Source organism: Budorcas taxicolor, chromosome 25, assembly GCF_023091745.1.
Source record: "Budorcas taxicolor isolate Tak-1 chromosome 25, Takin1.1, whole genome shotgun sequence".
Lineage (NCBI taxonomy): Eukaryota > Metazoa > Chordata > Mammalia > Artiodactyla > Bovidae > Budorcas > Budorcas taxicolor.
Window position 1 is genome coordinate 46,145,971 of NC_068934.1, and position 15,660 is coordinate 46,161,630.

The 15,660-nt window shown below is 51.3% G+C and overlaps 1 protein-coding gene across 1 annotated transcript; it reads left to right on the plus strand.

The window, feature by feature from the left end:
• The first annotated feature begins 468 nt into the window (after nt 1-468).
• LOC128068782 (glutathione S-transferase P) lies at nt 469-3,361 on the plus strand. The gene is made up of 7 exons (XM_052661993.1): nt 469-573; nt 772-807; nt 1,080-1,186; nt 1,310-1,397; nt 1,929-2,032; nt 2,822-2,929; nt 3,094-3,361. Coding segments are annotated over exons 1-7 (633 nt in total). The 5' UTR covers nt 469-572; the 3' UTR covers nt 3,283-3,361.
• The last annotated feature ends 12,299 nt before the right edge of the window (nt 3,362-15,660 follow it).

The window sequence follows — 15,660 nt, forward strand, 5'->3', positions numbered from 1 at the left end:
CAATTAATTTTTAAATTAATTAATTTAGAGAAAAATGGTAAGGAAGGGGCAGCAGGGCACATGAGTCATACAAGAACCCCACGGTGGCCTCCAAACGGTCCATGGGTCTGAAAAGCCAACCTAGGGCGTGAGCTGGGTGTGCGCGCGTCGGTGCGCAGGGGTGTGTCTCCGTCTTTGTGTGCAGCACCTGCCTTTTGTCTGTGGAACAAGTGTCCACACGCAGGGGTTTGCGTGTCTGGGGTATGCTACCCCACTAGGGGTCGGACCGCGCGGACCCTCCGGGCTCTGGAAGCCCTCGCCCATCAGTGCCCGGCAGACGTTCAGCAATCGGTCCCGGGGTGCTGCGGGCCCCCAGGGGACGGAGATTAAGCGGTGGGGCCGGGGGCAGCGGCGCAGCGGCTCTTGGCCGGCGCCGTGACTCAGCACGGGGGGCGGGCCGGCCGGCCGGGCCGGGGCGGGGCGGGCCGGGGCGGGGCGGGGCGCGCCCACCGCTATAAGGCTCAGGCAGCCGCCGAGCGCGATGGAATTTTACCGCCGCCGCCGCCACATTTACCGACTTCCCCGTCGCCAGGAGTGAGTTCCCCGTTGCCTGGGGCTCCCAGGGACTCCGAAGGGGGCGCCCAGGGTGTTTGGGGGGGCAGTTGGGGCTCGCGAGGGGGCGGGCTGGAGCGCCCAGAGCCGGGGATGGGACCCCGGGGAGGACGGGTCGGTGTCGTCTCGCCCGGAACAGGCCTCTCCCGCCGCTAACTGGCTTCTTTGTGCATTTTGCAGTGCCGCCCTATACCATCGTCTACTTCCCGGTTCAAGGTAGGGGCCTGGGACGGCGGGGGTAGGGCGGGAGGGGAGCCAGAGGTTGGGGGCTGCAGTCCACACCACCGTTTTTTACCCTGGCATCGCGTGGCTATTAATTCGAGCCTCCTTCCTGGGCCCCGGAGCTGCCCGGGCTAGCGTACTTCTAGCTTCCAGGCCCTGGCCCGCCCCTCCGCCCTGTGCTGTGGGGTCCTCGGAGCAGTCCCCGGCCCCTTGGCCCCTGCCCAGGGCACTGCCCACCCTCATTGCCCCGTTCTCCCCTCCCCCAGGGCGCTGCGAAGCCATGCGCATGCTGCTGGCCGACCAGGACCAGAGCTGGAAGGAGGAGGTGGTAGCCATGCAGAGCTGGCTGCAGGGCCCACTCAAGGCCTCCTGTGTGAGTACTTTTGTCCCGTCCCCGGCTCAGGGGCTGGACCTTGTGGGGACGGGTGGGGGGTGCAACACTGGGGCAAGGGGCAGCCGAGCTCAGCACCTCTGACAGAGCTGTGCGTCCCCCCAGCTGTACGGGCAGCTCCCCAAGTTCCAGGACGGAGACCTCACGCTGTACCAGTCCAATGCCATCCTGCGACACCTGGGCCGCACCCTGGGTGAGTCCTAGCACTGCAGGTGGCTCAGCCCAGGCCTGGCCGGCAGGCATCAGCCAGCCTTCCTGAGCACCTGCTGAGCGTCCTCCATGTCAATCAAATCGCCTAGCCACCCTGTGGAATCCAGGCGTGCAGAGGTTATCTAGGGCTTCCCTGGTAGCTCAGTTGGTAAAGAATCCGCCTGTAACGCAGGAGACCCCAGTTTGATTCCTGGGTCGGGAAGATCCCCTGGAAGAAGGGATAGGCTACCCACTCTAGTATTCTTGGGCTTCCCTTGTGGCTCAGCTGGTAAAGAATCCACCTGCAGTGCTGGAGACCTGGGTTCGATCCCTGGGTTGGGAAGATCCCTGCCCTAGAGCGGGGCCACCTGCCCCTGAATTCTACCCGTGGACTCAGCCCCTTCCTACGCATCCCCCTCCTTCCTGCCTGGCCATGCACACCAGCAGCCATGTGGCCTCGCTGCGGGGGTGGGGGGGTCAGGTTGCCACGGCTTTCAGGCTCCCACTCACACCCTCTGCTCTCCCGCCACCCCAGGCCTGTATGGGAAGGACCAGCGGGAGGCAGCCCTGGTGGACATGGTGAATGACGGCGTAGAGGACCTTCGCTGCAAATACGTCTCCCTCATTTACACCAACTACGTAAGCGCAGGCGCAGGGGTGGACACGGAGGACGAAGAAAGAAAGGGGCTTGTTTCCTTCTCACCCTATACCACCCCCGTCTTGTGGTTCTGGCTGATCCCCCCCGGGGCTGCTTCTGGTTTTGGGGAGGGGGTAGTGGGAATCAAGAGCCACTGTAGACTGGACACACCCTTCTGCCTCCCTCCCTGGGGGAGGGACTGGTCAGGTAGCAGGCCATGGCAGAACAGTGCTAGGACAGGAGACAACCAGCCAGAGGTGGTTCCCTGATCCTTAGCCTGGGGAGGTCAGGAGGGCTTCCTGGAGCAGGTGTAGAAGGAGGAGGTTCTGGAAGGGATGCTGGTACTTTAAGATGCAACAAGTCTGCAGGCACAGGGCACATCTGGGCACTTGGGAGCAGTTAACGCAGAGGCAGGATGTGCCTCTGTGTGTGTGCGAAGGAGAGTGTCAGGAGATGGATGGAGCTGGAGGGACGGCAGGCCCACTCCTGAAGGCCTTGGCCAGCTGGCTTGGAGATGCTCTTTGGGGAGTCTAAGCAGGGCAGTGTCTGTGCGATCTGGAAAGATAATGTGAGGCTTTTGCAAATCTGGGGAGTGATCATGACCAGAGTAAACTAGAGAAGACTCAGCCTCTGAAATAGACAGCGTGTGGCAATAGCCTGGGGTGGGGAGGGAGGAGAGGAGGGCGGGGCAGGGCGGGTGGCCATCCACTCATCCCCGGGGGCGGGGGACAGGGACAGGGTGGGCCGCAGGCCAGGGCCAGGAGGATGATACCCAGTGGCCTCTCTGGCAGGAGGCGGGCAAGGAGGACTATGTAAAGGCACTGCCCCAGCACCTGAAGCCTTTCGAGACCCTGCTGTCTCAGAACAAGGGTGGCCAGGCCTTCATTGTGGGTGACCAGGTAAGCTGGCCCTGCCCGCCCCTTCTGCACCCTGCTCTGTCCAGATGGCACAGCTGTGCAGAGACAGCACTGGAGTCATGGGTTCAGCGAAGCTGGAGACCGCCTCAGGCGCCCTGCCCCCCAACTCCCACGCCCTCTGAGTCCCACCCTGCTCTGCCCTGCAGATCTCCTTTGCGGACTACAACCTGCTGGACCTGCTTCGGATTCACCAGGTCCTGGCCCCCAGCTGTCTGGACTCCTTCCCCCTGCTCTCGGCCTACGTGGCCCGCCTCAACTCCCGGCCCAAGCTCAAGGCCTTCCTGGCCTCCCCAGAGCACGTGAACCGGCCCATCAATGGCAACGGGAAACAGTGAGGGCTTGCGGCACTCTCCCCCGAGGCAGGGGGCTGCCTGCTTCCCTTTCCCCAGGACCAATAAAACTTCCAACAGAGAAGCAGTGAGCCTTGAGTTTTCTGGGCAGGGGCCTCCCTGATCCTCTCAGGCTCTCTGGTTTGGGGAGGGCTGGGGCAGCTGGGATACTTGGATCCTAAAACACAATCGGGCTTCCCTGGTGGCTCAAACAGCAAAGAATCTGCCTCGTATGCGGGAGACCCAGGTTTGATCCCTGGGTCGGAATGATCCCCTGAAGGAGGGAATGGCAACCCACTCCAGTATTCTTGCCTGGAGAATTTTATGGACAGAGGAGGCTGGTGAGCTACAGTCTCTGGGATCGAAAAGAGTCAGATGTGACTGAGTGACCAACACTTTCACTTTCAAAACATAATCGGTATCTTCCTGAAGCCCTTGGGTTGGTCTGTGTTTACTGAACTCCAGAAACAAAGAGGGGAAAGGAAAAAAAAAAACAGGAAGAGAAATTAACTATGGTCCCTGCCCTGGATATCCATAGTCTAGAGAGACAGGCTCACTTAAATAAACATGTTTTCTGGTCTCAGCCAGCCACCTGCTAGAGGGCCCCTGTGCAGGACAGCAGGAGCTGAGGGGCCCTTGGCCGAGAGGAGGGGCATGGAGAGGAGCTGAGTGGCTCAGAGGAGCCCTGGCTGGGGCAGTGGGAGGGTCAGTCACATGTGCTCAGGTGGGACTCTCCTTGCTCCCCCATGCATCCCGGCATAGGAGCAGCACAGTGATCCAGGTGGCTTGCCTGCTGCCTTCTCTTCCCATCCTTGTTAGCTGGGCAGAGAGAACAGCCCAGCCTGGGTGAGCTGGCTGTGGGGTGTCCACAGTGGGGAGGCATTGGGGTGCAAATAGCTTGGGGCTCTCGGGGCTCCCAGAAATGGCTGGAGGGAAGGGGCCATGGGCAGCCCCCTGTAGTTCAGCCTGGAGGAGAGGACCCTTTTTTGGGAATCCTTGCCCAGCATCAGAGCTTCCTGCTCAAAGTAGGAAATCTGACCTCTCAGGAGGTCTACATCTTATTTCTTTTTTAAAGTAATTTTTTAAATTAATTAAATTTTAAAAAATCTTGGCTGTGCTGGGTCTTCCGTGTGGCGCACGTTCTCTCAAGTTGCGGTTGTGTGGGCTCAGTTGCCCTGCGGCTTGTGGGTTCTTAGTTCCCAGGCCAGGGATGGAACCCGCATCTCCTGTATTGGAAGGTAGAGTCTTAACCACGGGACCGCCAGAGAAGTCCCAGCCTCTCTTGTTTCTTATGAGAGGACTCGTAATCGGTTGAGACGTCCAGGAAATGTCACTTGAGGGCCCAGGGGGAGGCATCTGTGTGGTGACTAAGGTGACGTGCCTGCATACTGCAGCGATGGTGGTTTGACAGAAATATCTGCATGTACTCATCCCACACCCAGAGGCCCTGCTTAGGGGCCATTCGTGGTGTCAGAGCAGGTGTGGCTCCAGCATCAGGATTGAATGCCTGAACACCCTTGGAGAGGCCTGGGAGCACAGAACAGCTGAGAGCAGTGCCATTGGGTGGGGGCTGGGGAAACTGACTAGAGGCCGGAACAGACATTGCCAGTGGGGAACTTTGGGTTCAGGGAGTGTGGATCAAAACTGAAGAGGCATTCATCCCCCAACCCTCTATAGCTGCCCTTGCAAATAATGATAATTGCTAAAGCTTATCGAGTCCCTTGGATGCCAGGCATCATACTAAATGCTTCAGTATATATGATCTTTAATTCTTACCACCCTTGAGTAGATATGCTTATCCCCATTTATGGATGAGAAACTGAATCACAGTTTAAGTAACTTGTTGATGTGTGAACAAAGGCACTAGCAAGATTATTCATTTTATTGCTTGTGATTACACGCAGATTGAAAACAGACCAGGTGTCCATCAACAGGAGACTAGCTGAGCACGCTCGGTGCACACACAATGGCTCTTGCTGGTGTGCCATGGATTTTACTGCTGTGAAAAAGAGAAAGGGGATCAGGATTAGACTCATGGAGTACAGGAGGCTGGGCCAACAGTGAAGCCCTCTTTGCAAGACTTTTTCTATTGTACATCCATAACGTGGGAAAATCAAACTTCCCTGTCCCCTCTGCAGTTGGGAGGGGCCAGATAACAGGTTCTGGTGCTGGACTGTGGGTAGAGTGGGTGATTCACTTCCAAGGACAGCATAGAGCAAGGCGTGTGGAGTGGCTGAGCAGAGACCTTGCGGTTTTACACTGCTGGCATTTTTTTTTTTTTTTTAATTTTATGACTGCATCAGGTTTTAGTTGGAGCGTGCAGGCTTCTCTTTGGTTGAAGAGCATGCTCAGTTGCTCTGAGACTTGTGGGATCCTAGTTCTCCAACCAGGCATCGAACCCACAGCCCCTGCATTGTAAGGTGGATTCTTAACCACTGGACCACCAGGCAAGTCCCACTACTGGCATTTTTGAGTTGCCTACTACTGCAGCATAACTTGACCCAACCTGTCTGATCTACCCTTTACTCTCAGCTCAGGCGAAGGGAATCCAGTCACCTCCCACCTTTGTCCTGCCTCTGAAGGTGATCAGGGGAGGGGAGAGGGCTGTGACCCTGGGGTATTCTCTCTTGCCCAGTACTAGGTCCCTCTGGCTCTCTCAGAGCAGGCCCTGAGAGCTGTCGTGATGGGGAAATGACTGAGAAAATGTCTATCTGGAGGGCGGTTGGGAGGAAGACACCAAGCTGATGAGAGCGACCAAAGGGCACAGCCCTCTCCTTGGCATGGACGTTCGTCTGCAGAGCCAAACTGGGATAGACTTTGGCCCCTGGGGAGAGCAAAGGATGGTTTCAGAGCTGGGCTGGGCTGCCCCCTCTGCCTGGGAGCTCACCGCACTTGCACACCTAGTCCACTGCCCCCGTGGACAGAGACTAGCGGTGCTCCAGCATCTCCTGACCACAGCACCTCCGTCATCTCTCTTTCGGAAAGCCTGCTTTCCTCCTAGCTGGTTCTAGCAGCCCTCTGGAAAGTGAAGACCAGCAAATGAGAACAAGCAGTCTGTGTCCTCAGGGCAGGGAGTGCTCCAGCAAGGGAGTCAGCCTCAGCCACTTGATTGGTAGAGCTCGAGTGGGAAAGCTTATGGGGTTGAAAAGGGGAGACCAGGTGTGCCCTGAATGGAGGCTGTCGGCCTGGGGCGCTCTGGGCGGGCTGACCGGAAGTGAGACATCCTATGTTACTGCTTAGGGGAGCAGATTTGGCTTCCTCTGGTTGGTCCTAAGTTGGAAGGTGATGGTTAAGTTGTTCCGTCTTGTCCCCGACTCTTGTGACCCCGTGGACTTTAGCCCGCCAGGCTCCTCTGTCCATGGGATTCTCCAGGCAAGAATACTGGAGTTGGTTGCCACTTCCTTTTCCAGGGGATCTTCCTGACCCAGGGATCGAACCCAGGTCTCCTACACTGCCGGCAGATTCTTTACCCACTGAGCTACGAGGGAAACCCCCTAAGTTGGAAGAGGGGATGAAAATTAAGGAAGCAGTCACTTATTGGGGTAGTCATTACAAGGGTTGTCCTAAATCGTCCTAGATATGGTCATCAGGCTTCCTACAAGTCTGACCTCTTGTGGGCTGGCTTCCTGTCTGGTTATTGTGAATAAGAGGTGGGTTTTCAGGCAGGTCACTGCAGGCCATGGGTCAGGTTCTCCTTCCGTATATAGTCTGGCCATCATCTGTTGTGTTTCCAGTCTCCTCTGCAGAGAGATGACCCAGCCATAGCAACTGGAAGCCTTTTCCTCTGGCATTTTCCTCCTCGAGTGGAGAAATCCTGTTGGGAGAAAGCAGGAGCCCACACAGTCTCTTTCCAGGAACAGTTCTTGGCTCATTTCTGGGCCCTGGAGGAGACTGAACACTCGGGGCATCAGAGGATCAGTCTGACTTGCCCCTGAGAACACCAAGACAGAGATGGTGTGCTAAAGGGCGCTGCTTCCACTGCACGTGGTTACTGAGGGACCCGGGAAGCTGCAGGAGTTGGTGATTCATGTTGCCAACATGCTGTACCCCCCCCCCCAACTCGGCCTGGAGGGCCCTGGGGGCTAAGAAAGAGCTGGGCTTCTGGCCAGGGTGGGCCGCCCTGAAGGACCCTGGAGAAGGATGCTCTCCCCAAGGAAGAACTTTGAGTGGCAACTCTCACTGCCCACTTCGCCAGGAAAAGAGAGAAGGCCAAGGTCAGTGTCCAGAATCCAGGACAGAGGCCAGTGAGTGATCAGGAACTTGGAGTGGGCAAGACTGGGGGTTGGGGGTGGGCAAGATCGAGGGGGTGGGGGGATGGCTGGCATTGAGGCTGTTGGCATAAAGGGTTAAGGGAGGACCTTACGGTGGCTGGTGGGATCACCCTGCTGCAGGAAAAGAGCTCCGAACAATCGGAGGTGCTGACCTCTAGAAGGTTCTTGGCTTCCTCCCTCCCCAGCTGACTCAGTCCTAGTGGGTTTTGAGGCCCCTACTGCAGCAGCGCAAACTTGGTGGCATCACCCTCTATCAGGAATCCAGGCCTGGCGGAGATCTGGGTTGGCTTCCTGCGCTTGGCTACAGGCAGTGGGCGAGGCTGGCAGCCTGTGAGCCCTAGCACTGGTCCCCAAGCTCCGCCCGCATCACCAGGCCGGCTCCAGCCGGAGCATGTGCAGACAGGCCCGTGCGGAGGGCAGAGCCGAGGGGGCATCCGCGAGAAATGGAAACTGAGCCGATGGCCGCAATCCTGTCACCCGATTGCTGCTGCTCAGTCGTGACTCTGTGACCCCATGGACTGCAGGAGGCAGACCTGCTTCCCTACCTTTCACTATCTCCCGGAATTTGCTCAAACTCCTGAACTTCTGAACTTCCGTCAAACTTCCTGCTCATTTCTAACACTGCAAATCAACAGACAATAAACAATGGCCAGATATTTGAGAGAAGTCTCTAGCATAAAAAAGGTAACAGTGAACAGGAGGGAGAAGAACTCAGAGAAGACAGAGACTGCATGAGAAAACTCGAGTTAAAAATAAACTTTAATAATTATCTTCAGGGAGATAAGAAAAGTTACTAACTCAGAAGATTGGCGGTGGTAGTGGTGGTCAGTTGCCCAGTCCTCTATGCCTCTTTCTGACCCCATGAACTGCAGCACTCCAGGCTTCCCTGTTCTTTATTATCTCCCAGTTTGCTCAAGCCCATATCCATTAAGTTCGTGATGCCATCCAACCATCTTGTCATCTGTCACTTTTTCAATCTCTCCTAGCATCAGGGTTTTTTCCAGTCAGTCAGCTCTTCGCATCAAGTGGCCAGAGTATTGGAGTTTCAACTTTAGCTCAGTCCTTCCAATGAATATTCAGGGTTGGTTTCCTTTAGGATTGACTGGTTTGATCTGCTTGCCGTCCAAGGGACCCGGAAGATAAAGTGAGGCTATTAAGAAAGAACATTCCCTGGGACTTCTCTGGAGGTCCAGTGGTCAAAACTGGATCAGCTTTCATTGCAGGGAATGTGGGTTCAATCCCTGGTCAGGAGACGCGCAAGACACATGGTGTGACCGAAACGAAACAAACAAAAAAGTTCTCAAAACTGAAAGTACTTTTTAAAAAAACTAAAATATGATAACAGAAATGAAAAATCCCAGAAAATAAAGTTGAAAAAAAGAAGACTCTTAAGAGTCCCTTGGACTGCAAGGAGATCCCACCAGTCCATCCTAAAGGAGATCAGTCCTGAATATTCATTGGAAGGACTGAAGCTGAAACTCCAATACTTTGGCCACCTGATGCAAAGAAATGACTCATTGGAAAAGACCCTGATGCTGGGAAAGGTTGAAGGCAGGAGGAGAAGGGGACGACAGAAGATGAGATGGTTGGATGGCATCACTGACTCAATGGACATGAGTTTGAGTAAACTCCGGGAGTTGGTGATGGACAGGGAGGCTGGCGTGCTGCAGTCCATGGGGTTGCAAAGAGTCAGACACGACGGAGCAGCTGAACTGAACTGGTGTTTTATATCAGAGACTGGCTAGATATTCCAAACTCATTTCCTCTCCCTGGGCACAGAGCCCCCTTGTATGTGGACGCAGCGGAAGTGACGAGCGTCACTCCAGGGCTGGGCAGTGGGAGCAGGTGTTTCTTCATCTCTGCTCCCTCCTTCCCCTCCCTCTCTCTCCCTCTCCCTCCAGCTCTGCTCCCTCCACACGCGCTCTCTCTGTAGCAGCCTCAGGGCAGCTGGACCTTGGACGCAGTGACTGAAGTGAGTGTCTCCAGAGACACCACAAAGCTGCGTAACCTTCTTGAACTTAGCCTGGGAAACCCCAGCATGTGGTGTCCTCTGTCTTCACTGAGGCAACAGCAAGGACCTGCCCAGCTTCATGGGAGGGCACGGAGATGCCTAAGTGTCAAAGCACTTGTTTCGCCATCACCACAAGATAAAATGCAGTTTCAAATTCTTTATGCTTTGTGTGTGGTGTTCTTCTCTCTTCACAAAGTTGCATTTGCCTCCTGAGGGCCCTGGACTTTCATGGTTGGCTCGTGCATTAGTCTTGGGTCCATTTTCATTCAATGTGCAGGGTACTTATTATACTTTTCAACGTGACAGCTCATCTTCTTCAGGACTGAGATTATGTATTATTCATCTGAGAAGTGAAAGTGGCTCAGTTGTGTCAAACTCTTTGCGACCCCTTAGACTATACAGTCCATAGAATTCTCCAGGCCAGAATACTGGAGTGGGTAGCCTTTTCCTTCTCCAGGGGATCTTCCCAACGCAGGGATTGAACCCAGGTCTCCTGCACTGCAGGCAGATTCCCTACTAGCTGAGCCACAAGGAAAGCCCATTCATCTGATAATCTGCCCCCTATTATTTTTTTTCTTGTCTCTCTCCCTCTCTAGATTTCCTTGACTAATACTCTATTTTTCTCATTTTTCCGTGCTTTTATCTTTTCTATTTTTATGCATATTTTTCAACTTTCAGTTCAGTTCAGTTCGGTCGCGCAGTCGTGTCTGACTCTTTGCAACCCCATGGACTGCAGCACACCAGGCCTCCCTGTCCATCACCAACGCCCGGAGCTGGCTCTTCCAATCTGGGGGCCAAAGCATTGGAGCTTCAGCTTCAGCATCAGTCCTTCCAATGAATATGCAGGACTGATTTCCTTTAGGATGGACTGGTTTGATCTTGCTTAAGATCTCTGCATATACAGGAACCTGATGTGTAATAGTAGTAGCATGGCAAATGTCTGAAGAGTTGCTTAGTAAAACTGATTCACTGTATTGAGAAAAATGAGTGGCTCTTACCTCATGCCATTTACAACAATAAACTCCAGATAGATCAGTGGTTCTTCACTGGGGGTGATTTTGTCCCCCAGATTATGTTTGACCATGTCTAGAGATATATTTTTATCCCACAATTCAACTCTGATGTATTTAACCAAGAGAAATGGAATTATGTGTCCACAAAAGACCTGTGAATGTTCATAGAGGCTTTACTCATGATAGCCAAGAACTGGAAACTACCCAAACAGCCATCAGCTGACGAGTGGGGCTTTTTAATTATGTTGAGATATTTTTGTTGCCACAACTTATGGTGCACTGCTGGCACTTAGGGATGCTGCCAAACATCTTATAATGCACAGGAAAGCCACCCACAACAAAAAATTGTACAGCCCCAGATGTCCATAGTATCCAGATTCAAAAACACTGCCATAGGGCTCACTTATGTGTGAACAGGAAACATAAAATACCAACAAAAAAAATATAAGATTTTTCTTTGTGACCTTGGACTGGGGATGAATTCCTTAAATGAGGCCCCTCAGATGAATGAACTTGACCAGATCAAGACAGGATTTCTCAGGGACTTCCCTGGTAGTCCAGTGGTTAAGACTCCAAGCTTCCACTGCCCGGAGCATGGTTCAGTCCCTGGGCAGAGTAAGATCCTGCATGCTGTGTGGTGCAGCCAAAAAAACAACTCAGGATTTCTCTTGTACGAGGATAGCTACTATTATCAGTTATTAGAGAGATGATAAAGGAGATGTATTTGGAACGTCTGACGGGCAGAGGGGGCCCAGGGGTTTATGATGTTGCAGATGGTGTTCCCACAAATCTTTCAGAATCCCCTCAAAGCCACAAAAAGCATAAAAAAGCAAACACACACTCCATCTCTCATGTTGGCAGGAAACATCTGAAGTGTTTATAGTTATGAGCTTCTATGCACCAAATAACATACCCTGACTTTCATAAAGAGAAAGCTGATGGGAAGATAGAGGCTGAGACATCTGGAGACAACAAATGTCAAGCTCTGCGATGAGGAAACAGAGAAGGCACTGTCCTTTCAATTGTTCTTGGGATATTTACTTCAATAACTATATATCATGGCTCAGAGGAAGTTTTACAACATTCCAGAGGGAGAGAAAGAAATAGTACAGACAACAGTCTCTCATTATAAGTGATTAAATGAAAAAAAAAAAACAAAACTCAGGAAACACAAAGACCCTAATGTTTATAGATATAATATTTATATTTATAAGTGTATTTATAAGTCTCTCTTAAAATGACATGTCAAAAAAGAAAACAAGGGCTTTCCTGGTGGCTCAGTGGTAAAGAATCCTCCTATCAATGCAAGCAGACATGGGTTTGATCCCTGATCTGGAAAGATCCTACATGGCACAGGAGCTGAGAGAAAATCCCACAGCCTGGGAGCCCACGCGCTGCAAGTACTGAAGCACCCGTGCCCTAGAGCCCGTGCTCCGCAGTAAGAGAAGCCGCCGCGATGGGAAGCCTGCTCGCTGCAATGAAGACCTAGCCCAGCCCAAAATAAATACAAATAACTTTATAAGTAAGATTTCCGAAAAAGGAATAAATCAAAATGGCAGAACTTCTAGAAAATGATGATAAAGGAGCCTGATGATGATCGGAAGCCTGGTCTCCTTGTCTTGATCACTCTAGCTTTATAATTAGTGTTACTCTCTGGCAGATCTCCCCTCAATTCTTTTGTTCATCTTCAAGATGAGGTTGGCCATCCTGGGCCCTTTGTTCTTCTATATCCATTTTATTTATTTAAAAATATTTATTTATTTGGCTGTGCTGGATCTTTAGTTACAGCCTGCAAACCCGGGCCCCCTGCATTGGGAACATGGAGTCTTAGCCCCTGGACCACCAGGGAATACCCTGTATCCATTTTGGAACCAGTTTTCCCAGTTCCATGAAAAGCCTTGATGGGATTTTGATCAGAATTGCAATGAGCTTGTAGATTAACTTGGAAAGATGTGACATCTTTATGATATTAAGTCACCCCACCTGGTAAAGTCTCCCGAGCAGCTGCAGTGCTGGCTGGAGGCAGAGGGAACGCGGGATTCGGGAAGGAGGAAGGAAGCCATAAATACTGGCCATGGCGTCATGACCGTTGCAGCAGTGGCGCCCCCGACCATGTGTCCTTCGTGGCTCTGAGTTCTGTATATTGGGAGGAAATTGTCTTTGGAAGGTGCAAAGTGGTCATGGGAGGAAGAACATGTAACAGAAGATGAATGGCTCAATCTGTTTCTAATAAACACTCAACAGGTTTTGCTTTTTGCTGATTTATAAGGTAGGTCCTGGCATTTCTAAAAACTGAAACTTGAGTCTCGTATTTCTAACGGCTTGGGATTAGTCGAGTGGTGTGTAAGCTCTTCCTGGTGTCTATCATCCCAAATAGCAGTCAAGGGCTACATGGGGCAAAAAAGAACCTAGAGCGCTTGTCTTAAGGGCCAAAGGGGGTGTAGGCAGAACGCCAAGGGGCAATGTAAAGACGGGAAAGGGGCTGACATGGAGACCCTGCAAATACCTCGACCTGATCTACCAGGTGTCTGAGTATGTGTCTGCCGCCAGGAGGTGCCAGGGTGGGTGGGCTGAGGGGACTGTATTGATCCCTGGGACTGAGATGTCACAGGTGCTCCCTGGTGGAGGCTGCAGACGGTCCCCAGGGCTTCAGGACCAGTATAAACCAAAGAGGGACCCTGAGACCCTGGCAGGCCGACAGGGTCTCACACCAGGACCAGACGGTCTGCAGGGCATGTGTGGGCACTCTGCTCTGGAGAGCAGGGAGGGAGGCTGGGTCACATGAGCCATTAATTACGCTGTTTGCACTCACGGTGTCCTAAGTGTACCTCACCAGCGAAGGCTGATTGACTTTACTTTCTCAAGTTTAAATTAGTGGGAAAAAAATAGGGAGATATCCAGTTGAAGATATAAGAGTAGAACCGAAGATGCACCGTTTCACTCTCAAAGAAACAGAGAAGAAAAAAAAAAGCATTAGTAGTGACATTCCAATCGCACAGAAATGAACAAGGGAATTCTGTGTAGACTCGAAATAAGGCTCTCTTTGAAGGAAAGAAATAGGAAGGAACCCCTGGCCTGGGGTGGGAGCTGAAGCCTTGTGACTTAGCCAGGAAGCGGGAACACAGCCAAGCTGAACGCACAGGGCCTGGGGCCAAATCTTCAGTCTGCAACCAGTGCTGGTGAACAAGACTGAGAGGCTTCAGTGGTGGAGGCCAGGTCTCCACCAAGAGCATGAAGCCTGGTGCCAGAAATGCCCTCCCTGCCAGGTCATAAATAGGGCCAACCCAGAAAACAGGGATGCAGAATTTGTGATAGAAGGAAGTACAGAGAGACACAGTACCACCTGTTTTTGTTTCAATTCAGCAGGAGGATAGACGTTTAGAATAGTTTTGCTGGAAAAGGAAATTTCTGTCTGAGTGTTAAAAATGTAAGGGAAACCACTAAAAATAGAAATAAAATGTATAACTTTGAAACCAATACTGGGGAAGAATGGAATAGCACAAAGAAAACTCAATTAATTCAATAGAAGTTCAGAAAACAGATGAAAAAGAAATTGAGAAAGAATGCTAAATAGAAAACATAATATAATATGGCAGATATATGTTCCAGTGGAAATACTAATAAATGTAAATAGGTCATACTCTTTTTAAAAGACAGTGACATTGGGTTAAAGTAAAACAAAATGAAAAGTTAATTATAGGTTGTTTTTACAGTCATCCCGAAAACAAGAGAAAGATGGAAAATAAAAACAAAAAAATCCCAGGGATTTCCCTGGTGTTCCAGTGGCTAAGACTGTATTCCCAATGCAGGGCTAACAGGTTCTATCGCTGGTCAGGGAACTAAGATCCCTTATGCCACACAGTACAGCCAAAAAAAAAGAAAAGAAAGAAAAGAAAACCCCAAATACTAATAAAAAAGAAAGCTTAGATAGCAATAGTAATATCAGAGACCCTAGACCTCAAGGCAAAGTTGTTAAAAGCAGAGAAATATTTTATATTAGAAAAAGGGACAATCCATGAAGAAAACATTCTTTAAAATGTAGGTGTTCAAAACTGGCTCAAGGAAATAAACAAATGGCCATAAAAGAAATGGAAACAGTGGTCAGCTCACCCCTAAGCAGAGGCCCCAGCTCCAGATGGCCTTACAATGAGTCCTAGTGATGCTTCAGGAAATGATGACTTAAAAGTCACCCTCAGAAAACTCCTGCAGTGTATAGGAAAAGGAGGAAAGGGGTGCACCACAGCTATCAATCCAGTGAAAAAATATGACAGCATGACCAAAAGCCTTGTCCCTGGAATAATAAAAAATGAGAACAGCAAACACAGAGCACTTACAATGTTCGGGGCCCCAACGTAAGGACTTCACGGAGATTAAAGCAGGTCACTACTGTAACTAGTCAGGAAGCACAGAGAGGTCAAGAAACTTGTCTGATGCCAGGCAGCTGGTAGGTGATAGAACGGAAGATCCAAACTGTCCTCTTAGAGACCTCACTGTGCCATCCCTTTAGGTCAAAAATAACTCCGTAGATTAGAAAAAAGATTGATGTAATTAAGAAGACAGAAGAAACACAATACGATCATCTCAGATGCAGAAGAAGCATTCAGTGACACTGAGCCTTAATACAATCAAGAAAGTGAAAGTGAAGTCGCTCAGTCTTGCCGACTCTTTGCAGCCCCATGGACAGTAGCCTGCACCAAGCTCCTCCATCCATGGGATTTTCAAGGCAAGAGTACTGGAGTGGGTTGCCATTTCCTTCTCCAGGGAACCTTCCCAACCCAGGGATTGAACCCAGGTCTCTCACATTGTAGACAGACGCTTTACCGTCTGAGCCACCAGGGAAGTAAGTCAAGGTCTCTATCAAAAGCCTCAGCAAACTTCATACTAACAGGCTGTCTTGACAATCGTCACACTTAGCTTTTTTTTTCCTTTTGGCCACACCACATGCTTGTTTTCAAATAATAAATGGGCCAAAGTCTTCAGGACATTTACAATCCTGCCTAACTGGAGGAGAAATCCATTTCAAAGGTGCCCTGGGGCAACTAACAAAACCATGCCCAGGTCTGGTCAGTTCAGTTCAGTTCAGTCGCTC

Coding starts and splice junctions, on each gene's coding strand:
- LOC128068782 (XM_052661993.1), top strand. Junction 808..1,079: donor CGTCTACTTCCCGGTTCAAG/GTAGGGGCCTGG, acceptor CCCCTCCCCCAG/GGCGCTGCGAAGCCATGCGC. Junction 1,187..1,309: donor GCCCACTCAAGGCCTCCTGT/GTGAGTACTTTT, acceptor GCGTCCCCCCAG/CTGTACGGGCAGCTCCCCAA.